General features: G+C 41.0%; 1 protein-coding gene across 1 annotated transcript in view; it reads left to right on the top strand.

The window, feature by feature from the left end:
* The first annotated feature begins 3,475 nt into the window (after nucleotides 1–3,475).
* The window catches only part of CDK13 (cyclin dependent kinase 13), a 43,515-nt gene continuing 22,642 nt past the window's right edge, over nucleotides 3,476–24,348 (top strand). The window contains exons 1-5 of the mRNA XM_054385107.1: nucleotides 3,476–4,692; nucleotides 14,690–15,295; nucleotides 18,816–18,986; nucleotides 19,289–19,428; nucleotides 21,251–21,421. Coding sequence (XP_054241082.1) covers nucleotides 3,476–4,692; nucleotides 14,690–15,295; nucleotides 18,816–18,986; nucleotides 19,289–19,428; nucleotides 21,251–21,421 — 2,305 coding nt within the window. The remainder of the gene's footprint in view (nucleotides 4,693–14,689; nucleotides 15,296–18,815; nucleotides 18,987–19,288; nucleotides 19,429–21,250; nucleotides 21,422–24,348) is intronic.

Genomic DNA, 24,348 nt, shown 5'->3' with positions numbered 1-24,348 from the left:
CAAAACCCCCAACCAACCAACCAAAAAAAAAAAAAAAAGAAACCCCAAACAACCCCGAGGAAAGATCCCCACCAGATTAACAAACTTTGGTGAAGATGAAAGATCCTCAAACAACTGAAAACTCTTCCTCTCTGTCTTGATGGATTAGTAGTTTGTCCTGCACCAGAAGGATGTTCCTGAGAACCTGACAGAGGTTCTCTGACAGCAACAAAGAAAGGGCACAGAAACTTTTAAAAAAAGAAGGAAGTACAACAAAAATCTTAACAAAAAAGAGGTGATAACACTGCCCATGAAGTGTGTAGTACTCCTGGGAGCCTTACTGTGTTTTTGCAGATCCAACAAAATATTTGAGTGAAAACCAGGATGATTAGAACTTTTTTAAAATACCTAAGTGGTAGTCCAAGTTCCCTCTATAGGATGGCTGCTAGGGAAGTCTTTTTCTAAGGACTCATTTTCAAGAGCTGGCATACAAATACTTCTGGAGCTGATGGTATTTTGGCTATACCTTTCCAAGTGAGTTTTTCTGCAGTGTTTACTACTTTTTTTTTTTTTATTGGCTAATCCTATGATAACATCTTGCAAGATGAAGAGATACCTGCAAACACCAATGGCATAACATTTCGGCTTGTGATGGAACAGCCAAGACCTGATCTCTTCAGAGCGGTGTTTCCCACTGCCAAAATGTATGTTCTAAACTACTCTGGCACTCCTTTCTCTCCTATTTACTCTTCCCTGTTAAGCCTTGTGGAAACAAGTAGTAATCCATCTTTAATTTTCTGGCCTTTTAGGAAGCCAACAACTGGCACTGTCGCTGATGTTTTCCAACATTTCTGAAGGATTTGTTACAGATTTGCTTTATGATGCCAGGAACCCATGGATGTCTATAGGTTTTCACTGACAAATCCTATGCTGCCATCACCTGATGGCTGAGTTCTGCCAACACTGACATGACTGCTGTAGCAAATCCTTCTGCAACCTGGTGTACCCAGTTTCCAGGCAGTGGCCTTCTTTTCTGAAAGGGGAGACTAGCATACCAGGCCCTTTATTTCACCTTCCTATGGGACATTGGTAAGAAGAAAAAAATCTCATGTGGTTGTTCTCACACAGCAAGCATCTTAACAGAAAGAAACGTGAAGGAAAGTACATGGGTGTGTGTGCGTGTGTAAGTAGACAAATACGTAAGTAGAGCAAATGAAATCCTTTCCCTTTAACCTTGAAATACTTTTCTGTATTGGTAATCAAGTAGGGTTTTCTTAAATTGCTAGGAGGACAACCTCATGAACTTCGATAAGACCAAGTGCAGGGTCCTTCATCTGGATCAGGACAATCCCAGGCACTGATACAGGCTGGGCAGTGACTGGCTTGACAGCAGTCTTCTGGACTGCAAGTGCACATTGCCAGATGATGTGGAGTTTTTCATCAACTGACACCCCCAAGTCCTCCACAAGACTGCTCGAGCCACTCCTCACCCAGCCTGTATTTGTGCCTGTACTGTGTAACACAGGGCAAGCACGAGTGGGATATTTGCTCATGTTGTGCTGGAGTGGAGGAAAACAGACTTGCTTCCAAATGGAATTAAAACTGTTATTAAATTACATCCTTCATCTGAAGATTATTAATTGGACAGGAATTTATGCTTTAGCTAGCTAGTGGAGAGTTCAAGGTTATTTCTAATTAGGCGGGCAGAAGGTTTTCTCCACATTTGTAGCTGAAAGCAATCTTTCCCTTCTAACACAACTCACTTTAAAAGGAGCTTCAATAGCTCTCCTCTGCTTAATCTTGTCTTCAAAGGTGGGCTGTTACATCTTTCAGAGCAGAAACATATACAGAACTAGCTTTGTAAAAACATTTAATGCCATGGCTGTCCTCGCTTCTTTGTACCATGAATAAATCCTCCTGCAAATTTGATGCTGTCTGCCACAGCACTTTGCTCTTAATTTCAGCATGCCCGTTCTTGCAACTTCATAGGCATCCATGCTTTTCCTATTGATTTCAACCACATAACTCTTGAAGGAAGGTAGCATTGCCCATTGGGGAAAAATCTGTGTTTTAATACCTCCTTATAGTTTCTACCAAAAACTGCTACGAAAATATTTATAGTAAGATGGAATGGAACTCCTGCTACACTGCTTAGACACATGATCTCCACGGGGCAGGTATGAGGCCACATGAAGGTATTTTTTTTGGCTTCAGTATGTATGTCTACATATATATATAAAATACATATAACCTAAAGGACTATGTACAACTATGAATAAAGTACACACGGCTTGAGTGATAGAAATTAAGACAACTCTTCCGTGGCACTAACCAGCAACTGAACTTCTGTGCCAGCACAGGCCTACCCGCCTTCACCACTGTGGAAGAGGAGAGGGTACCAAGGCCTCAGGCCGCCGCGTACCCCGGAGAAGAGCGCCCCAATATCCTCGATTCCTCAGGGAAAAATACCGCCTGCTATCCGAGACGCCCCAACCCATCGGCCAGGGGCGGAAAGAAGGGCAGAAGAGCCGGTGGAGCAGTCGGCCTCTAACCCCTGCGCCGCTCCCGGAAGTGCCTCTACCCCCACATGAGCGCGGCTCCGTACCGCGAGAAGCGTTATCCACTGGCGGCACGATCTCGCGAGAGCTGCCCGGGAGCAGGAAGGCTGGGGTGGGTAGCGCGAGATCTCGCGAGAGCAGGGCTGCTCTGTCGGCTCCGGGCATGCGGGCGAGGGCGGCCGCCCCGCGCGCGATTGGCAGGGCGCGGCCCCCCCGACTCGGCCGCCGGCCCTGCGCATGCGCTCCTCGCCGCCGGGCCGTGTCCCCGGTGCGTGTGTATGCGTGTGTCACCCGCGCGCACAGTGCAGGCCGCCCTAGCAGTCCCGGCCGCCGGCCAGTCGGGACCGGGCACCTGGAACCCCGCCTGGCAGGGTAAGCGGGCTCGGGGCCAGTGCAGGGCCGTACGCCGCCTCGGACACCCCGCCCGAAGGCAGCCGGCACGGCCTGACCCCCACAGCCCGGACGGGGAACGGGTGAGGGAGGAGGCGGCGACCCCACGACCCTCGCCCTGCGTCCGTACCCCCGCACAGCGCCGCCCGGCGCCGGATGAGGCCGCCGCGGCTCGGGATGGAGTGAGGAGGCCGCCGCCAGGAGACACTTCCGCGTTGCGGGAGGCCGCGCCGGGCCCGCGGGAGGTTTCCGCCGTCGAGCCGGCCAGCGCCCGCCCCGAACTTCGGCCTGAACGTGGGTGGTGCGAGCCCCTTATGTGGCGACGCGGCCCCATGTAAGGCGGCGCGGCCAGGCGGGCTGCGAGGCAGGCCGGGCCCTGGCAGCCGGCTGGAGAGCGACCGAGGAAGCGAACGAGGCCCCGGTGCCGGCCGGCGGCTGTCCCCGTGTGTTTGTGCGGCGCCGGGTCTCCATGGCGTCGCCAGCGCCCTGAGATCGTCGACGGCGCGTTCCCTAGGCCGCGTCCTCATCTTCGGCCGTGAGTGAGCTCGATGCCGAGCACCTCGGACGCGGCGGCCGGCGGGAGCGGGGGAAGCCGGGGCTGGGGGAGCGGCGGCGGCGGCAGCAGCTCGGCGGTGGAGGCAGCAGCAGACAAGAAACGGCTGCATCACCGGAGACGGAAGCGCTTCGCGGCCCAGCCGCAGCCTCCCCCCCCACCGCCGGCCCCTCACCCGCTGCTCTTCCCGCTCCTGCAGCCGCCCCTCCTTCAGCCCCCGCTCCTGCAGCCGCCGCTGCCGCCGCAGTCCCTGCTCTTCCTGGCGGCTACCGGCGCCTCCTCCTGCTGCGGGGACGGTGGGGAGCGGAAGCGGCCGCGGGGCAAGCGGCGCTCGGGCTCCCGGCACAAGCGGCGGAGGGGTCGCGGGGGCGGCGGCGGCGGCGGTGGTGCGACTCAAGAGGCGGAGAAGCGGCGCGGTAGCGGGGGGCTGAGCACGCTGGTGGAGGAGTACGACGACGTGAGCTCCCAGTCCGAAGGGCTGGTGGGTGGTGGCGCGGCTGGTGGCGGCGCGGGCAGCGGCGGGGGGAGCCCGGCCTCCTCCTCGGGCGGCGGGACCCAGCGCCAGAGGGGCGAGGCGGAGCGCAGCAGCAGGTCCCGCCGGGAACACCGCAGCAGCAGCGGCCGCTCCAAGGAACGGCACCGGGAGCACCGCCGGCGGGGGGAGGAGAAGTCGCAGCAGGAGGGCGCGTCGGGAGGCCGAGGGGGAGGCGAGGCTTCCTCGTCCTCCTCCAAGTCCCGCAGCCGCCACAACCACACCGGGGGACAGGACCGAGAGGGACTCAAGAGCAGTAGCGGCGGCGGCAGCGACGGCCGCAGGAAGGGCTCCGTCGCCTCTCCCAGCAGTGGCAGGAAAGAACGGGAGAGCAAAGCGCACCGGAGCCGGACTAAAGCGGCCAAGGAGCCTCCGTCGGCTTACAAGGACCCGCCGAAGGCCTACCGAGACGACAAGCCTGAGCCCAAGGCCTACCGGCGGCAGCGCTCGTCCCCCAGCCCCAGCCGGGATGACAGCCCGCCGCTGCACCGCTCTTCGCAGAGTCAGCGGAGCCGCAAGTCTCTCAGCCCGGTGGGCGGCCGCTCGCCCCTCAGCCCCTACAGCCGCCGCCGCTCCCCCAGCTATAGCCGGCACAGCTCCTACGAGCGTGGTGGAGATGTGTCACCCAGCCCCTACAGCAGCTGGCGTCGATCGCGGAGCCCCTACAGCCCCGTTATCCGGTAAGCCTGGGCCTGAAGGGAAGGAGGGAGGGAAAGGAGGACCGGGTAGGGGTTGCTTGGTGTGTGGAGGAGGAGAGTCACCATGGCTGAGGCTGGGCTGGAGGGCAGGCTTATATCTAGCAACAAAAACTCTCCCTCTTGTTACCAGTAAGCTGGGGTGGGGGGAAGGGGAGCGGGATGCAGACAATGATTTTCCTGTCCTGTCTTGGGGAGAAAGATGCAGATGCCAGTAGCATTGCTGCGGCTAGTTTTTCTCCATGCTGGAAAAAGGCTGTTCAAATATTAAAAGGCATGAGAACATTGTTAGATGGCAGTGATTGAGTGAAGATATTTCTCAGAGGACAGGTTTTCTGAAGGACCAATTTGGTTTTCAGATCTTTGCTTAAAAGGTTTGGACGTTCTCAGATATGTTTTTAAGTATCCTGTTGCTCTGTTTAAAAGGATGTATGTTAAATATATTTGTGTTCGACTTAATTCCTGCTAATCTAAAGAGCAAACAGGCTGACAGGCAATTTGTATTACAGGTGTTTCTTCCTCTTTCTAGAGGTCTATAGAAAGATGAATATTTTCTGTTGCGCAAGGAAAAGGAGCCAATGTTGAGTTTGTTGTATTGCCTTGTGCTTTATATGATCTATGAAAACGTATGTCAGCTCTTTTCCCTGTCACATTCTGTGCATGCATGTGTGTGTTTGATGTGTGCATGCAAATAATTTCCTTATTGTTAGTGGGATCTTGGAGTGCAAAGGGTCAGTGTTGATCTGGTTTCTTGAATGTTATATGGAGGGGAAATACGGGCTCTAATCAGATACAAACTATATTGTGGAATTAAAGCTCTTCAAAATACTGTAACTTGCAGCAAAACACAGGTAATTTGAAGTATTTGCTTAGCATGCGTTTGTAACTGAGGATTTTTATCCCTTTCTTGGAATCTTACTGTTGCCTTGTTGTTTAAAGGCTTGACTTCACATCTGGGATGCAGTGTTAACTGTATCAGGTGATTTGCCATGCCACTGGTGAGTTTTGTTTACAAGGCATTATCTGGTGGCTTGTCTGAGAACTGAGGTCTTTCTGATGAGCACTTTGCATCAGTTCCCATTTAGGGTGTCCCACGATGTACCCAGTGAGGATGCTGAGCCATTCCCATGTTTCACTGCCCTTGGGTAGAGTCTTTGTGCTCCAGGGTGTGCACGGAATGCTCTTTAAAAAGCAGAGTTCAGATGGAGAGAACAAAGATGCCTGTAGGGAGAAAAAGTAGTGATTGTTTTAAGGTGTTATTGCATGTAATAATTTTGTCAGCATTGGTGTTTCAAGCAGGAAATGCTGTGTGTGCTCTGAAAAATGGCACCTTGTTTTTGTTTCTTGAGAGCCAGTTACAAGTGATTTAAGAAGAACACTCTCAAGATCTATTCGAATGATAGAATAGCAGGAATATTGAGTGTGCAGTTCGACTTAAACTGCTTAGAAATCAGATTATTTTCTGCAGGTGTTTGTATCCTGGAATAAGAAAGCTACTAATGACAAGTGAAATTACACTAGTGTGCACTTACCAAGAGGTGTATTAGTCAGGTTGACAGCCCAGTTAGTTTAGGATCCTCTCTTCAGCACTGACTGGTAGGGTTGTGGTAGAAGGTAGAGGAGATGTTGTCTAGGGTACAGTTGCAGAACATAGTTTTGTTAGAAGCATTGCGTTTCTTTTTTTTTTTTTTTTTTTTTCTGTTGGAAGTGGGCACAAGAGTTTAAATCTCCTGATTTTTGTATTTTCTCTGTGGTAAGTGCAAATCTTCCTCGAGTTGCAGATCTTTTTCTAGGAGTTAGCATTGTGGCTTCACCCTTTCCTTCCTCTTTGCAAGCTAAACTAATTTGCATCCCACCTTGAACTGCATAGAGATAAATTGCTTCAACAAAATGAAGGTTGTCAGTTTTACTGGAGAGGGATTGGAATGGCTGAGTGGAAAGAAGAGGGTGCTATATGTAGAAAGTAAAGGTGGTTTGTCCTAATGTAGCTTTCCTTGTAAATATATCATTTTCACAGAAAACAAAAGAAAGCAGAAGTGTGAAGATAAGCTCAATTGTTCATAATGTTGGCCTGTGTGGAGAAATGCAAGCCAGTGTTTCTTTGCTCCCATACAGCTATTACTCATGTATTGCACTGGGGAAATAAAGATAGAAGGTATTTATACGATTGTTTTAGCCACACAAAACTGTGTCACAGTCACTTTTTTAGCTTGACTTCATGGTACTGTGCCCAAAATGCTGACAATTTTTGCTGTGCTGTTTAGGTAATGGCATTGTGGCCCTGTCGTTGATACAGTATTATGATTTCAAAAGGCAGCAGCTTCTTAGAGCACCTGTTGTCCTCATCTGGATGATTTAGAGACTTAATTATGAGCTTGTATCCAGCTGTAGTGTCGTCAAGACAGTAAGAACTTTGTATGTGACTGAGCATTCCAGGCTGCAAGTCTTTTTGCTCTTCGTTCTGTCTCGTATGTCTTGTGGTGTTGCATGAATTATCTAGTTATTTTGGTTTGTAGGAAACAAGAATGAAGTGGTTCCAGCATGCTCAGAAAGGTCATGCCTAGAGTGCTGATTTTTCATCTAGGTCTCTGAGCTGCTGAGAGAGAAACTTCTGGTAAATAGTTGAAAAGAAACAAATGAAGTCAGCTTTACTCCTTTGAATTCCTGATTTTCTCAAGCAGCAGTGCAGTTGCTTTGAGTTCAGAGTCCTGAGTTGCAGTAGTGACTTGCACTAGTAGTGTCTTTTGGTCATGCTGCCTGGATGTAGATTCTGAAGAGAAGAAAAGATGCTAGTTATGCATTCCACACTTGGAAAATTCTCTGAATGGTAGACTAATTTCCTTTTCCATTATAATAGTAGTAAATGTCTGGTTTGAGCTGTTTGCATTTGTCAGACTTTTTTACTTACCACTGGTGGATGTGTTATTAGTTTGTTTTCTTGTGGCTAGTAACACAGATGTTCTAAAGCAAATGCATATTTTCAAGATGGAAATTCTTGTTTAATACCAAGAGTACAAGATACTAATTTTTCTGATAAGGTGACTGGATTAAAAAAAAAAGGCAAGGAAAAAAGCAGAAAGGGCAAAAAAAGAAGAAAACCACTGTGATTGACAAAAATAAGCATAGTCTGTCTTTGGAAACTAGTAGGAAACTCTTGTAAGAAGAGAACTATTTTTCATAACTTAGGTCATATGCTATGTGATCACACATTTAATTCAGTTAGCTGTACAGAGGAGTAATCACATTTTTTCAAATTTGGATACACCTACCCATCTGCCTAGATAAAAGTAAGTGGGTGGGGCACTATGAGCATAGTACTCTACTGTGTGTCTGGGTGTTGCTTGTAGGAAAAAGACAAGATTTATTTTCCTGTTGGTACTGTAGACCCATCTCATTCTCTGTCTGTTGCTAGTCTATAGTAGCGAGGCTCTGCAAAATATGAAGCATTTCTATGCAAAACTAAAACAAACATATGGAAAATGGTGGAATATATAGTCAGCTAGTAAATGTCTGTGTGGTAGTTTTAAGCTATGCCTTTAAATTTTTTTACATGAGAAGACATAGTTTGAGTCCAGTAATTCTGCTACTTTGGGACTTAAAGGAGTAAGAAAGGTTTTAAAAATATTTTTTCCCCTTGTTTGGTGAAAGTAGATGTTATTTGTTTGTTTACATAAAGCTCTGTAATCTTGCTCAGTGAAATTGTATTTTGCAGAATTTAAAATGTGAAACTGGAGGAGTTGACTTTTTGCTGGTTGATTTCTTTGTAGGCAGTGTTCACAGGGTTCTAAAGCAGGTTTAAGAGGCAAAATTCATGTTCAGAATTCTTCAGTATTCCTTTGGTGTATGTATTCAAGACCCTTTTAGAGATTTATACTTTGAATTGGCAAGGCGAGTTATGTCATCTTCATGCACAGATCAGCTTGAGTAAATGGTTGGTTGCAGAGCTGCTTAGAATATAACCTTGAACTAGGGTGTAGGAAAAATAAATAAAATTAATTAATAAGGTATCAAATGAGAGAGCACTATTACTGTTACAGTTTAAAAAAATGAGGGGTATGTTTGCCTGCAAAGGGTAACATAGAAAAGCTGTGTGATGAACTAGAATGCTTTGCTAAGCTGGTTATGTTACTGAGTGATTATAAATGTCTTGGAAGATCTGTGGTGAAGCAGATTAAATTGAATTGATTAAATTCAGGTCTCCCTTTTCAAATACACTGTGACCTTACTATGCAGGGGAACATGGCAGTGCTTAGTCGGTAGTGCAGCATTCACTGCTAGCTAATGAAGGAGCTGGGCTGCAGTGGGTGTTTTAACCTTGAGTCTGTTTGGTTTCTTGTTTTTCCAGTCTTATTTACAGGAATTCCTTTGTATTATATCTTGTCAAAAAATAACTGACAAAATCACTTCCCTTGTTCAGCATGTTTGCACTTAGGTAACATGCATAGCTGACCACTACCATGTTGTATTTAGGCTGTTTTAAAGCAGCCAAGAAGAAAAGAGGTTTTCAAGTTTACAGACATGAGAAGATAACACGTGATTTTTCTGATTTGCCAATAAAAAGCTTTTTTTTAAATTTATTTTTTGGTATTAAAAGGAGAATTGGAAAGAGAAGCACCTAGAACAGCATCATGTCAAGAAAAAAACAAACATACAAGCCAACTGAGAAGCATTCCTGGAAATCTGAAATGTAACACTACTTTTGCTCTGTGCTTTCAAATATCAAGAGAGTAAAATATAGCACTTGAAGTTTTAACTTGATATTTGGAATTCTTTCATTTTGTGTTTGAGAATCTATGTAATATTGCATCAGCAGAGTTTAAAAAAAAATGAATAAATTACTATTTTGTAAAGATATTTTAATCATGGACGTGCAATAGAATGTTGCCTTTGGAGAAAGGGGCGTGTTGTAACAGATTAAAAACTTGTAACTAGTAACGCTTTGATATGGTAAGTAGCTTGCTATTTATTTATTTAGTTTACAGCAAATAGGTAAGATTGTATTATTTAAGCAAAGAAAAAATGGAATACTGCTTTGGTTTGAAAGCTGGGGTGCTAGGCAGAAAAAAGTTGAAAAAAACTGTGATACTGAAACCAACATTTAATTTTTAGTTGTGTTTGTTTGGGTTTTTTTTCTGAAAAATGCAGGAAAGCAATGCTGAGTTTTGGTTTCAGGGCGACTTCCTTACGATTGCTTTCTTCCTCTGTCAGTTTCTTTTAAACCTGCCTAATCTTACATGTGTTTTGTAGGTAGTGTCTTCAGTGTTTTTTCCTGGTTTTATTTCACAGCTACAGATAATATTATGTAATTACTTCAATTTCCCTTTGCAGCTGAGGTAGTTGTGCTTCTAGTCTCCTTTGTTGCTATCTGTGGGGGAAGAAAAACAGCAGCTTTAGAACTCCTAAGGCGGCAGGCTTGTCCTAGTGATATCTGGGGTAGGGATTTTAGGCAAATTTAGTTTTTCTTTTATTTTTTTTCTTTTTCCTCCATTCAATATATAAAAATATACTGAAATCTGTATATGGTTCGGAAGCAGTTTAATGCGTGTCATGAAGTCTGGCAGTTATTCTTTCTGTAGGTATGGATATAGACCTGTGTAAAGTTAATTCAGGATGCTTGTAGGAGACTGTTAATGGTGAAGTCTGGCAAAAGTATGTGTAAATGAGGCTGGACGTCTACTGAGTGCAAATAGGAAGAAGCATTGAAGGAAATTTACCTTGGGGCTTTCTTAGTCTCTTTCCACATATGTTACCTGCAGGTGCTGGTGTCTTTTGTTAGGGAGACCGGGATGTGGCCCTTAGCTTTAGTACTCCTCTTGATCTCTTCAGGCTTGGGAAAAAGAAGTTTGAATTGTTTTGTTGGATTTGTCTGCCATTTGCAACACGGTTCTGTGCAGATTTAGCCACTGTTCTTGTGTTCCTGTTTACTGTGTTAAAAACAAACTCCTAATTAAAGATGAATAGTTGGTGACAAATGTCAGATAAGGCTCTTCTTACCTGTGTGTATACACATTTAATAGAAATCTGTTGAAAGATTCAGAATCTACTGTGTATTTCAGAGGCCTCTCCTTTTGTTTTCAGGATCCCAGTAAAGTGTCAGTGTCTTGTTAAATGGCAGACACTGACTATTGTGTCAGCTCATATCTGTGCTACCACGGCTCTGATTGTACGTCAAATGAGTGTTAGCTCTAAACAGAGTGAATTAGCTGGTTCCATTGTGTACAAGGCAGTATTTCTGAGCTCTGTAATACACTTCTGAGGCAAAACTTGCAAATGTCCAGAGTTTTTGGGTTTGTGCCACTTTTATAGATGGAAACCCATATGTAAGCTTTGTCTAGCCTGGAACGTGGTCTTGGGACTTTGAAACTAACACTGATGAAATAAAGTTATATTTTAAAAGATCATTAGGCTTGTGAAGCCAGCATGTTTTATCATTGTAACTTGAATAACCAGCACTTTGACAAAGCCACCTTTTATCTAAGATTCAGCATTTGTCTCTTCAGTTGAAAGTGTTTGTGTTTTTGCATTAGCTCTTGGGTGTAGCCCAGTGGACAAGGTTCAGCAAATGATTTTTGCAAAGGTCTGTGGGATGCCAAAGGAGCTTCTAGTTATTATTAGCACAGACATGCACTGTGCTAGTATTATTTTTTTTTTACAAACATAAAAATATTACAAAAGATTTTCATTATTTAAACCAGCACAGGGGTTATACTGTGTCAACATATTTCATAACTAGGTCAATGTCATTTTGAGCTGCAGTTAGGGGCTGTAGTATGTACTGGAACTGGAATTTAAATATTTGTGTACAAGTATATCAACTGTCTCCCACATGGATGCAGTTCTGACTTGAGAAAGTTACACTGTTTTTGTTTGGGTGTGAAATCGGGTGCAGAATAGTTGGGGGTTCTTGTTGTGTGGGAGTGTTCTTGGTTTTGTTTTATGAGCTTGCATACATTCCAGACTCTCTTGACTGATGTTGATAAAATCAATCTACTGTCAGTGCTTGGCTTCTGTACATGTTTGTTTTTGAAGAAAGCGTAAAGTTTAGGTTATTTTTGTCCCAGCTTTTCAAAATTGCTTCTTCCCTACCAAGTTATGGTAGCTGATCTGGTGAGCAATAGTAGTCACTAATTTGAACAGATTTTCTCATTTTGTCCTTTGTAGTGATCTAAATGAGCCTGTTTTATTTTCAAACAACGGGGAACTGAAACAGTTTTACGATGAAGCAGTCTTTCAGCAGCTGTAGTGTTTTCAGCTGCTGCTTCTCTTTCCCAGTGTATGTAGAATTATGTCCATATTTCAGTTTGTGGCATAGATTACCATCTTTATATTAGGCACTTTTCAAAGCAAACAAAACCACTCCCCCCTTCCCCCAACAGAACAGAAATTGTGGTTATGAAAGAAATACAAATTATTTTCAGACCTTTAGGGCACATTTTAAGTCTAGTACAGGTTACAGTGAGGTCCTTGGAATGAGATTGTGTTCTACAGGTAATTGGAGTGAGCGTCAGTTTAAAATAGCTGATCTAGGAACAAGATGTACAAGCAGATGTTTTCCAGGACAGGTCAGTGACATTCTCGCAAATGATGTGCCATTTATAGAAGTCAGTTTAGAACTAATGGAGCTTGTTAACTTGGGCTTGATGCTGGGGAAATATAATTATACTGATTCAACAGCCAGATCTGTAGCAGTACACCTCTGCCTGAGATCATCATTCCTATTGGGAAGGGAGATAACAGTATGAGAAGAGCTCTGGCCTGGCATTGGAAGTGCCTGCATTGTCTGGATAGTCTCATCCCTCCTTTTTCTTCATGCTACCCCATCTTAACTCTGCAATATGGAACTTTCTACTTTTTCACCAGTTCAGCCAAGCCTCTGAAAATTTTGTACCAAAGTACTTAGATTTCCAAACTAATAATGAGAACTTCAGCAACATGATTCACAATGGAGCAGAAGTGAGTCATTAAAGGCACTTTTGTGATCAAGGTTGTGTTTTTATTTAGTTTGTAGTGGGCATGGTCATTAGTATCTCTTTAGTGAAATTAAGCAAACCCTGAAGTTTTGGACAAAAATTCAGAGAGCAGAATTGTACATGCAGCTTTCTTTTTCTAAAAAATTAAAGTGTGAACCCTGCTTATTATGGTTGTTATTATGATGGTGATTGTTATTGCCATCTGTCATTGTTATCTGCCATGCCAGAAAATTCTATAAAACCTACATCCTGGCATAGAAATGAACTGTTAGTTTCCACAAGTTGTCCTCATCTGGGGTTCAATTCTGTTTTTCTTTTCTTTCAAGGATCAATTTCAGTTTCACCTATAGAATTTTGAAGCTTGCGCTGTAGTGCATATCCACACGTTTTTTTTCAGTCACTTTTACATAATCTTGGTTTCTTCTGATGACTTTTTATGTGGCTTTAGAAAGAAGACTCAAAAGAGTTCTTTTTATAATGCAGGAAATAAGTGTAAATTAGTAAATATTGCATGCAAAAGAGGAAAAACTATTGTACTGTATTAAATACATGTTCACCTGAAGTATTGAAATTTAGTTTCTCCTTGTGATGAGAATTAAAATGGAATTAATTTGTTACCAAAATGAAATTTGTCATAGAAGTGGATAGTTGGCTTTGGTTTGGTTTGGTTTTGTGGTGATTTTTTGTTTGCTTCAGCAGTTTCCATATACAGGTGCTATTTTAGAAGAGCATAAATATTCAAGAAGTCTTACTATTGCTATCGCTTGACACTTCTTTCTTTGTCGAGCTGATTAATACTTTTTTTTCCCATCTTCATTATACTTTTTCCTCCCTTTCAAGTGCTACAATAAAGCAAGAGAGATTTCCATCAAACTAATCAAGAAAATACTTGTAAAATCTGGTGACTATACTTGCTATTCTTAGTATGGTAAAATGGATTCAAAACCTCCAATTTAATTTATTTCATAACACTTCTGTGTGGTAGCAGAGGATTATGCTACTTGTTCCATGCCCTTCACCTCAATTAAATTTTTTTCCCTTTTGATTTTTAATGAACTGAATCAAATCTACTACCAGGCAAATTAGGATATTCCTTCAAAACTTTGAATGACAAATTCATATTAAATGGTATTTTTGTGCAGTAGAAGTTTGCTTTTCTAACTGTTAAGATTTCTCCTCACTCCCACCCTCATTTTCTAGAATGTTCCACTGCTGTGATTTTGTAGGTGGCTTAGATTTATTATTTCCTTTTTCTGTTAGTCTCTGTATTCTGATGCAGGCATAGCATATATATATATATATATATATATATATATATATGAGATTTATCATATAGCTGATATTGGGTACTTTTTTAAGTCTCAGTTAAATTTCAAATGAAAGAAATCTAAGGTTTATTGCTGTCTTTCGCTTGGTTACATTGCAGCCTTTACTATTCAGTGGTTTGTTTGTTTTTTTTTTTTTCAACTAACTTATTTTAATGACAACTGTGAAACTTGAGCCGTAGCCACAATTACTGTTTCAGTGTTGTGTTTAGATTTTTCTTGTCATGTTGTAACACTGATTTAATTTTGTTGAATTCTAGTTACGTAGTCAGCTGAGTTTTTGCTCTAATACATGTACTAATGATGCTTGCACAAGTTGGATAGAATCAGATTTTTTTTGAAGAAGATAAAAATATCTCTGATAAGTAGTGAGGAGAAAGGAACATACCTGTCTTATAGGTATAGTTGTATTTTGAAGTTCTTTAGTGGGAGCAGCTAGATCTAAGAAAGCTGTAAGGTTTTCTAACAACCTGTTTAGATGTAGACTTTTGATCAATTAACTCTATAGATATTTTTTTTAGATTATTTTTAAAGGCAGAATATTTTCTCTTTTATAGACTCTTGCTTGTTCTGTAAGCATGGTGATAATAGTTGGTTTAATAAAAGTGGTTTGTCAAAGGAGCAGATACCCGAGGAGGGCAGCTGGACTACATTGTAACTGGGTAAATCTTTACTTTTTTGAAATAGGAGATCAGCAAAATCTCGAAGCAGAAGTCCGTATTCATCAAGGCACTCAAGGTCTCGTAGCAGGCACAGGTTGTCTAGATCCAGAAGTCGTCACTCAAGTATTTCTCCTAGTACATTGACTCTGAAGAGTAGCCTGGCTGCTGAGCTGAACAAAAACAAAAAAGCAAGAGCTGCAGAGGCAGCCAAAGCCAGTGCAAAAGCTTCCAATACTTCAACGCCTACCAAGGGAACCACAGATGCTGCTGCAAGTGCACCCCAAGTGAACAATGTAAAAGACCTGAAGAAAATAAAAACAGAGCATACGCCTTCTCCCACTAGCAGTGCAAATGTGAAAAATGACAAGGCAAAAACAAAGGTCTCGCTTCCTGAAACAAAAGGGGAAAATAATTTAATTGCAGACAAAATTATTAAACAGAAACCTACAGCAGTAAAAGAGAATAAATTAACTGTTGTAAAACAACCACCAATCACTGTAAAAGAGAAAAGCAAACCGAGTACACCAAGTGTAGTAACCAAGGAGAAGGATCGAATTGTTGCACTACCAACATCCACACTGCCACCTTTGCCTCTGCCTCCCATGCTGCCTGAAGATAAAGAAACAGATAGGTGAGTTGTGACATAGGTTTTGGGGTTGTTTGTTCCTTTTTATTATTGTTGTTATTATCCCTTGTTTTTTTAAATCATTATTTCCTTTGGAAAATAAATATGAATTACTTTGCTAGATCAGGCTGTTAGGTAGTTTGTTCCTGCTTCTGAGTTTAACATGGCAAAGATTACTGAAGGAATTCTATCTTAAAATAATTTTAACTGCTTCTTGAAAAGATAAGAATTTCATCTGTGAGAAATCCTTCAATAAAAAGGATACTAAAGAGACTACTTACAATTACTGGTGCATAATAGCTTTGGGACTAGCTCAAGGATGCAGTCAGGATTCCAAGCCTGATGTGGGTATACATATGCTTCCGTGGAAAAGCTGAATTCAGTAGCAGTCTGTGAAAATCCTTTAATTATCTGGAGTTTGAGGTAAAGATTTTCTTCCCTTTGGAAGGCAAATGTTTTTAGAGCTGCTCATTATTTAATTTATCTTACAGATGAGTATTAAGTGTGTATAATAGAATCAAGGTTCATGGCTTGTCATTTGTGTTTATTTTTGAATCATAAAAACTGATCTGTAGTGAAGAAATCCATGTCTGTGTTCCAAGTGTTATCTGAGTTCAGACTACATTAAATTTCGTCATAGTCCTAATAGAGACCTGCCATGATTTGTGTTGGAGGATTATGCTGTTGAGCTGGAATTTACTATTTTTATTTTGGTCTGGTGATGAAATTGAGAAAAGTTACTTTTTTAACTTGTGGTGTTTCATGCCTCTCACACATACAGAAAAAACTCACCTTCTCACAACAAGTACAAGAGAATTTCTTAGCATTAAAGTAATAACTGAAGTGTGATATATCTGTGTCAAAAATCAAGCTGTAAAAGAAAAATTCAAACCCTTATGAAGTACTTTATTTGCATTCCCTATCTGTGAAACTAGCCTGTCTTTGAGAAGTTTGTAGTGCTTCTTGGATTACTAGAACTAGTTATAACTAGAGGTGTAAATGTTTCTTTTATGTTTGCTAGTAATTTAATGCTGTGGTAAACATTGGGATAACTTGGAAAATAAATACAATCTAGTCAAGTATTGGACAGATACGATTTTTTTAGTAGAGAAGGAGAAGTCTTGTTTCTTGTTGACATTACTAGCAAATATCATTCCAGTTGTTCAGGATCACTTCTGTGTGGTGAATGTAAAGTTGCATTTAACTTTGATAAAGCCATCTTCTCTAGATAAACAGAATTTCTGACAATGTTACTTGCTCTCAAGTTCTGCTGTTTCTTCCAAAAATTAAGCTAGCTAGTTTAACTAAATATATGATTGGTGTTGTAGTGTTAATTTCAATAATAGTAAATGAGATTTCATCTTGCAGCTGGCTAGATGCTTCTCATGTTAGTATTTTTTCATGTAATACGTATGTTAAGTATAGCTGAACTGCACAGAGAAGTTCAGCTACACTTATGTTATGCTTCTACCAGCACTGGGCTCATTTTCTTTTCCAGAAAAAATAAGTTAATTCTTGCAGACAGCTGCACTAGAACAATTAATGACAAACAACAGAACGTTATCTATGCTTTGCTTAGTTTTCCTATAGGATGTTATAAACTTCAGATCAGAGTGGTTGTGATTACAAGTCATGATAAAGCTTATGTCACCAAAGAAAAATGATCAATATCTTTTTGAGGGGAAGAGGGCAAAGGTATTGATTCTGGGCTCAGAGTTACTATGGGGAAATTGTGCCTAGAGAGAAAGCTTGGTGCTCTGCAGAACTGGCTGGTTCATCATGTGTCAATTGTCAAGTTCAGTGAGACTGATAAATCCACAAATAAACCCTCTGAAGGAACAGCAGTGGTGCAAAGCGCCTGTGTAGATTAAATGAAAGGGAAAACTTCTGGTGGTCAGTGATGTGTGATTTAACAGGTACGAAAAAAAGGCTGCTCTTGGCTGCCTCTGTTTACTGTCCACTTCTAAAATCTGTTTCAGAACCTCTCATGTATTGTGTTTGCACTAATATTGAAAGTTTGGAGGTACTAATCTTGAAAGAAATACAAGTACATGAACTTGCAAAATGAAGAATTTTTCTTTACTGTGATAATTACGTGAGCTGTCCAAAGGTCGTTTGTTCTTTATGGCAGGTTAACCATTAGATCTGAGATGAGGGTGGTAAATGCTTCCTTGAGCTGCCTCTTTAAATTCAAGCAGTGGCAGGCTGGAGAAGTGGAAGACAGTCAAGTGTTCTGTTGTTGTGGGGAAGCATAGACATACGTGAAACACTAGAGTTCTTAAATATATAAAGATTGCAAATTGCAATTAAAATGTAAGAAAGAATATATGAATTCTCAATGATGGAAGATAGAAAATTCTTTCAATGTATAGAAGATCCTGCTTTATCTGTGAAACTAATTAGGTAAAAAATTGCAGTAGAACTTCAGAAAAGGTTCCCAGAGAGTGATGCTGACAGTAGAAGAGTGTTATTTGGCAAAATGCAGTTGTTTTGAAAAATGTCCCCTCAAAGCATTACAGAAAGTTTTCTTGCTGCAATGACGAAGCTTAAAACGTATAGAGAGAATACTGTATGAGAGTCCTGGGTGGGAAGAAACAGTCATGTAATTTATGAAGCTGTGAGATGGTTGTGGCTTTCAAATTGCTGGATATGCAGTAACTGTACAACTTTAGCTAAATTAAAGAAAGCTCTAGTGAAATGGAGCCATGCATTTGAAAAAATATCCCACAGCAAGAATTTTCTCATTAGAATTGAAAGAGCGTCTCTAGGATTATTCTATGTAGTAATTGTACATGTTGGGGGTATTTTTCTCAAGAGGAGACTGACTATTGGTATCTGTTATGTAATTATAGTTGATGATTAAAAAATGGTCAGGTATCAGTAACCCATGGCAGAAAAACACATAGTCATTTTTTAATCTCCTTTTCTTTTTCATGTGATTTACATGCTGATCACTAGAAAGGTGTTGAATACGAAGTGTTTTGGCAAGTGTATGAGATTGGCATCTGTAAACAAGGTGGTGTGGACTGCCTCTTAATGCCCTGCAGTGTTATTGTAACCCCAAAACTCTTCATTTCTGGAGAGCAACTTTAGGAAGAATTGGATTGGGGTATTTATTTTTTTTATATGAGATGTCAGACTACAGATTTGACTACTGCACTTCCATTGTCTGGCAGAACCTGAATATCTAGGCCATGTAAGCTTGGGAAGAAGGTTGTGTGGCAGAAGTCTAGCCTGGTAAGGCTTGCTGTATTGTTTAACCTCAGCTTTCACCAGAAAGTTCTGATATCAGGGTTTCAGTAGAATTTTGGTAGTTAGCTGTGCATCTTCCAGAGAGCTGCTTGTGAGCTGTTTCTAAAGCATAAATCAAAGTCCTGCAAATTCTAAGAGCAGAGATTGCAAATGTTGATGTGTTGACAGCCTAAAATGTATTTAAAAAAAACCAAAATTCCTACAGGTATTCCATTTTGTACATTAATATCATTCTACTGTGTTCAACTTATTAGCAAAATGTTGTCTTTTTTAGTAGTTTGCGAGACAATGTTTCAGTGAAGTCAACTAAAGAAACAGAGAAGAAACTTCGCCATCTGCTTGCAGACTTGCCTCTTCCACCTGAGTTGCCTGGAGGAGCTGACTTATCTAAAAGCCCTGAAGAAAAGAAACCAGCAGTTCCATTACACAGCAAGAGAAGACCAAAGTATGATGATTAGACTTTTTTAAAGCTTATCAAGCGAGTAGAAGTGATAATATTGTCTTTTAAAATACTCTTTTTTCCAAAAAGAATATATTTCTTTCTGCTTTTAATTATTTTTTTAAATTATTAATGAGGCTTGAATCAAACTGTTTGTGTTGTTGCCACTTAATGGTAGGAAGGCAGCTATCTAATAATGTCTTATAAATATGTAGTGCTGGGGTTTGTTGTTTTTTTTTTTTTTTCCAAAGTCCAGAAAATCCTTAGATACATTAGTTGTATTCTTAGAAAAGTTGCTTGTTTTCTAGAATATGTGGACCACGACATGGTGAAACAAAAGAAAAAGAAATAGACTGGGGAAAGCGCTGTGTGGATAAATTTGACATAATTGGTATTATTGGGGAAGGAACTTACGGGCAAGTTTACAAAGCCAGAGATAAAGACACAGGTAAGTTCCAAAAAGGTAAATATGATCATGCATTTCTGAACAGGCTATTTTTGTTTTGTTTTTATAGTGAGTAAAGTTAGTGCGTTTCTGCCATCTAATGTTTGGAAGGTTTTTAGTTGTTTGTTTAGTTTTCAATATAGCATTTGTTTCAATCAGAAATTGTCTTTTGCTGCCTTGGAAAATCATTTACCTATGAAGTTGTGGCTGAAAGAAAGCTGAATAGTCTTCTGATTCTTATTTCTTGAGTTTTGACGCTGTGCGCTGTTGAACTAGTGAAGAAGAGAAGGTAAATACTCTGGGGAGACCAAATGGCACCTAGGCAGGTTGACAAAGAATAATGAAGTTTGTAAAGGGATCTAAGGGTGAGGTTTAGCCATTTTTCTTCTTCATGCTCTGATAGTCACCAGCTGATGGTAGGAGAAGAATCTGCCTCTGTGTGGCACATCTCTGCAGTGTTGGATGTTGGCTGTTTTTTTTTCTCGCACTATAACTGGCTTTACAACAGTGACAAAGTCTTTAAATTTTGTGTTGACTTGTTGGTCAAATGAGCAAGCAGTGCTTGTCGCTGCTTCTGAATAGATATTACATTGAAACTGATTCTTCGTAAGTGCTGTGTGTTGCTGGATCATTTCATGTTCAGTTAGCGGTTCTTTGTGTGACTGCTTGCCCTTCTGGCTTATTTGTACATGCTTTGAATGCTGGATAATTTTCAGCTTCAGCAGTAACTGACATCACATAGAATCACATATCAGCCTCAGTTTTTTCTTTCTCGTCTCCAGAAGAGTGTACAGTGTAATCATCTCTTTTTCACTCTTCACCTGTGTTTGTCACAGCTTATAAACTTCAAGGTGAGCTCAAAGTTGATCTATCACTGATTGATTTTTTGATTTTTTTTTTTTTTTTTTTTTTTTTTTACCTCTACTGTGGGAAGCACTGCAAATCGTCATTAGGAGCTTCTTCCTGCTCTCCTGGGGTTCTGTCCTTGCACATTTAAATTTTTAATCCTCTCATAATGGCAGTCATTTCTTAACCTCCAGCAGAGTTGTTGCTGTCTCTATTGAATGGGTGTGTACAGTTACAGCAAACCTTCCACTAGGATTCAAACCCTGTGCAAAGAGTGGCATTGTGGCCTTTGAGATACCGTATAACAAGCTGTGCAATGGGTTTCCAGAGCAAGTGGAAGTTGTGTCATACTGGAATGCAATCCCAGACACAGCAGTAGGCTTCCAAGACCAAAATGGTTTAGCTGCCTTACAGATTTTAAATATCCTTCATCATGAGTAGACCATGCTTCTGCTATTTTACAGAATCCAGGTTCATCTGACTCATAAGCCTGCAGTAAAATAATAAGGAAAATACATCCTCAGTGTAAATGTGGTAGTGACACTTCTGCTTATAGAAAGTATATTAATGAAGTTGAGAACTCTTCATTCATCTGCCTCGTATCTTAAACTGTGTAGTGGTTCTGGCTAGATGTATGTGTTCTGACCTGTGATATAATGTAGCAATAAGAGATCCAGAACAGACATAGGCCTCTGTTGATAATCACTGTTATATAGGGGTTTACTGATAGCTCTGCTGTGGAATATCAGGAATGCAGGAAGGAGAAGACAGGCGTTACAGTGGATGCCTGAAAATTGTCATAGTTTTGCTTCTCTGTGTCATAGTTTCCCAGGACTAGTTAATTCTGTTTCCATTCAACATACTTCCTGGTCCATTCAGAAACAGTAACAAATGAGAAGGGTTTTGAAAGCAAGCCCAGTTCTAAATCCTACTGTTTTGGTTGCTAATCTTAATGTTTTTTATTTACATTTTCTCCTAGGGGAAATGGTGGCACTAAAGAAAGTACGCCTGGATAATGAAAAGGAAGGGTTTCCAATTACAGCTATCCGAGAGATTAAGATTCTTCGACAGCTTAATCACCAAAGCATTATCAACATGAAGGAAATAGTGACAGATAAGGAGGATGCTTTGGACTTCAAAAAGGACAAAGGTACCTACACTAATGTGGGAAAAGCTCTTGCTCCTTGATGCAGTAGTCTGCTATGCTGGATTTGAAGTTAAGCTTCATTAGAGAGTGTTGGCAGGTTGTGGTGCTTGACTAGGGATTTTAATTTAGATTTAGTTGCTATTAGAAGTTTTTTATTTAACTAATCTATACTTTTTTTGCTCATAAAAATATTTTTGCAAGTATTTTGTGGGATAAAAAAATGTATTGCTTGATTCCAGTTAATGCTAGAAAGGACAGATGTTTGACTCCTTGACATGGATTAGGGATGCCAGCAACAGTAGGAAACTCTTAATTGTGTTTTCTTAGCCTTTTATTTTCCTCATAGTGTTTTCTTGTTTCCTAGAATATCATAGGCTCAGTGCTGAGGAGATGCTTTTCATTGTAGGCCTTGGTTTCCTTTGAATTGTCCTTCATTTACTTTTTTCATCATTTGGCTTCTGTGTCTGGATGGCTAGAAGAAGGATGAAAGAAAAGAATGAAGAGCAAGTTTTTTGTGGTGGTGGTGGTTTTCTCCAAATAGAAGGCCTACAGATTTCTACTGTATCTGTTCACTCAGTGGTGAATCTGGCTTGTTTGAATTACTGCAACCTCTTCAGCCTAGGGAATCCAGCAAGCAGTGTGAAAATTGTGCAGTGTTGCTGCTTTATACTTTTGGTGTTGGGGTGATCGTTTTGTGTTTGGAAGCTTTTTCCTTTTAGGTCTAAGTCTTGTAAACATATCAGGGTTATTTTAGTGTCCTGTGGGCAGTTTGGTAAATGGTTTGGCTGATGAGAGTGTTTGGAATGTGGTACCTATGTTTTCTCTCTCTGAGTTTCTAGCCAGCATACCCAGTGCCAGTGCAGGTAGGAAGTGCCACATACTAGCAGAAACACAGGTGAGGTTGGGATGAGTCAGGATATGGCTGGCAAAATGAAGCAGGAATTAGTTGTTGTGTTATTTTCCTAGCATCTTCAGAAAGTGTAATACCTTAAAGGCTGTACAGCACCTACATGCTGCTTTTATTGTTTCAAAGTAGGAAACACCTAGCACAAGAGTTTCTCTATAGATGTGCAGGTTCAGTGGTCAGCATCCATTTTGGTTTCTGACAGTCTGCAACAGCAGGTTTAGGCTTTTAGTGTGAATCTTGTACTGAGTTTTAATTAGGTCTAACCTACTTGTCTAATGGGAGTACACTGAGCCTTGAATTAATACTTAATGACTCATTAATTAATTTTCTGTCTTTCTGTTTGGTGCTTTTAGGACCGAATTGTACAAATTTTTTGGTATACTTCAAACTGTGTCTCATTAATTTCAAAACTATTTTTTTTCAGTCCAAGTCTGCGTTTGTCCATTTGATATTGCTTTTAATTTAATTTCTAATTTTTACTGAACAGCTTGTTAAAACAAGCACATTTTCAGAAAATTTGCAAGGGAAGGGGCTTTTCTAGTGATGGTAGAATAAAATTAGTTTCTGATAGTCTCTTGAAAGCATTAGCATGATAATGAGACTGTCCCATTAAGATTTGTCTGTAAAAAAGATAGAAGTTTGTTGGTTGCTTTTAGTTTTTTTTGTTTTATTTCACTGCATTGTTCTGTATTTCTCTAATGAGTAGTTCATTGTGAGATGGGGATTTATAACTGAGATGTGGCCAAATTGTAGTCTATGCAGGGAATGAATGCAAGTGGCAGGAAGTTGTTAGGTCATTTTCACAGTAAACCATTGCAAGCACAAAGTAGGCTGATGGGCTTAAGAAGGAACCATTCTAAAAGTTGTAGTGATGTCTTAGGTAGAGCTTAGAGTAGAAGCAAAGTTTTTTGCCTTCTGATGAACAGGCTTGTGCTTAATTTATGTTATATGCCTAACTTTGGAATAGAACTCTTACATAATCCTGCTGAGAGCCCATTTGTAAAAGCAGGAATGTGAACATTTCTGCTAACACATAGTTAATTTTACTCATACTAATTTTTATGTTGAAGGCTGTCATATCCTGACCTGTTGCTTGTCTGCTTATTCACTTAAGGTGGTGGGGTTTTTGGTTGGATCTCAGTAAATGCTGGGCACGCTTTGTACAGTACTTGTTTTAAGGATGTTTTTAAAGATGGCAACAAACGAGCAATGGCTTGTCTTACATAACTTTGTCCTGATGCTTTGACCTGTGATATGTGTTCAGATGTGACATAGTCCTCTATCTTCCAAATTTTTGAGTATCTGACTCATCTCAGCATTTTCAACAGTGTTTTACTTTTCAAAATACTAGAAAAATATGTGTTTTATCTTGGGCACTTCAGGGTATAAGCTTAACAATAGGAACACCTTTAGTCGATAAGATTTGGTTTATTGTAGTCCAACTGTTAGATATAACACACTGAAGTTGCAAGGTTACACATGTTGTAAGTTTATTTCCATCATACAGTACAATGGTTTGAGGGGACTGGGCACATAGACAATTGTCTGGGTGATACATGGGTCTGGTATACTGAAAATCTGAAGTTTTTAACTTTGCAGTCTTTATTATGTGCCAGACATGCTTGATCATAAATTTGAAGAACATTAATGATTGTTAATTACTAATCTCATGAGCTTCAATAAGGCAAAGTGCAAGGTCCTGCAACTAGGTTGGGATAGCCTTCAAGATCAGTACAGGCTGGGGAGTCATGAAATTGAGAGCAGCCCTACAGAAAAGGACTTAAGGGTGCAGGTGAAGAAGATGGACGTGAACCAACAGTGTGCACTTGCAACCCAGGCAAATTGCATCCTGGGCTGCATCTAAAGAAATGTGGCTCGCAGGTCGAGAGAGGTGATTCTGCCCTTCTGCTCTGTTCTGGTGAGACCTCACCTGGAGGTCTGGGGCCCCCAGCAGAAGAGAGACATGTACCTGCTGAATCGGGTCCAGAGAAGGACCACAAAGATGATCGGGGGCTGGAACACC

This window comes from Indicator indicator, chromosome 11, assembly GCF_027791375.1.
Source record: "Indicator indicator isolate 239-I01 chromosome 11, UM_Iind_1.1, whole genome shotgun sequence".
Classification (NCBI taxonomy): Eukaryota; Metazoa; Chordata; class Aves; order Piciformes; family Indicatoridae; genus Indicator; species Indicator indicator.
This window is presented reverse-complemented; position numbering and strand designations above follow the sequence as displayed.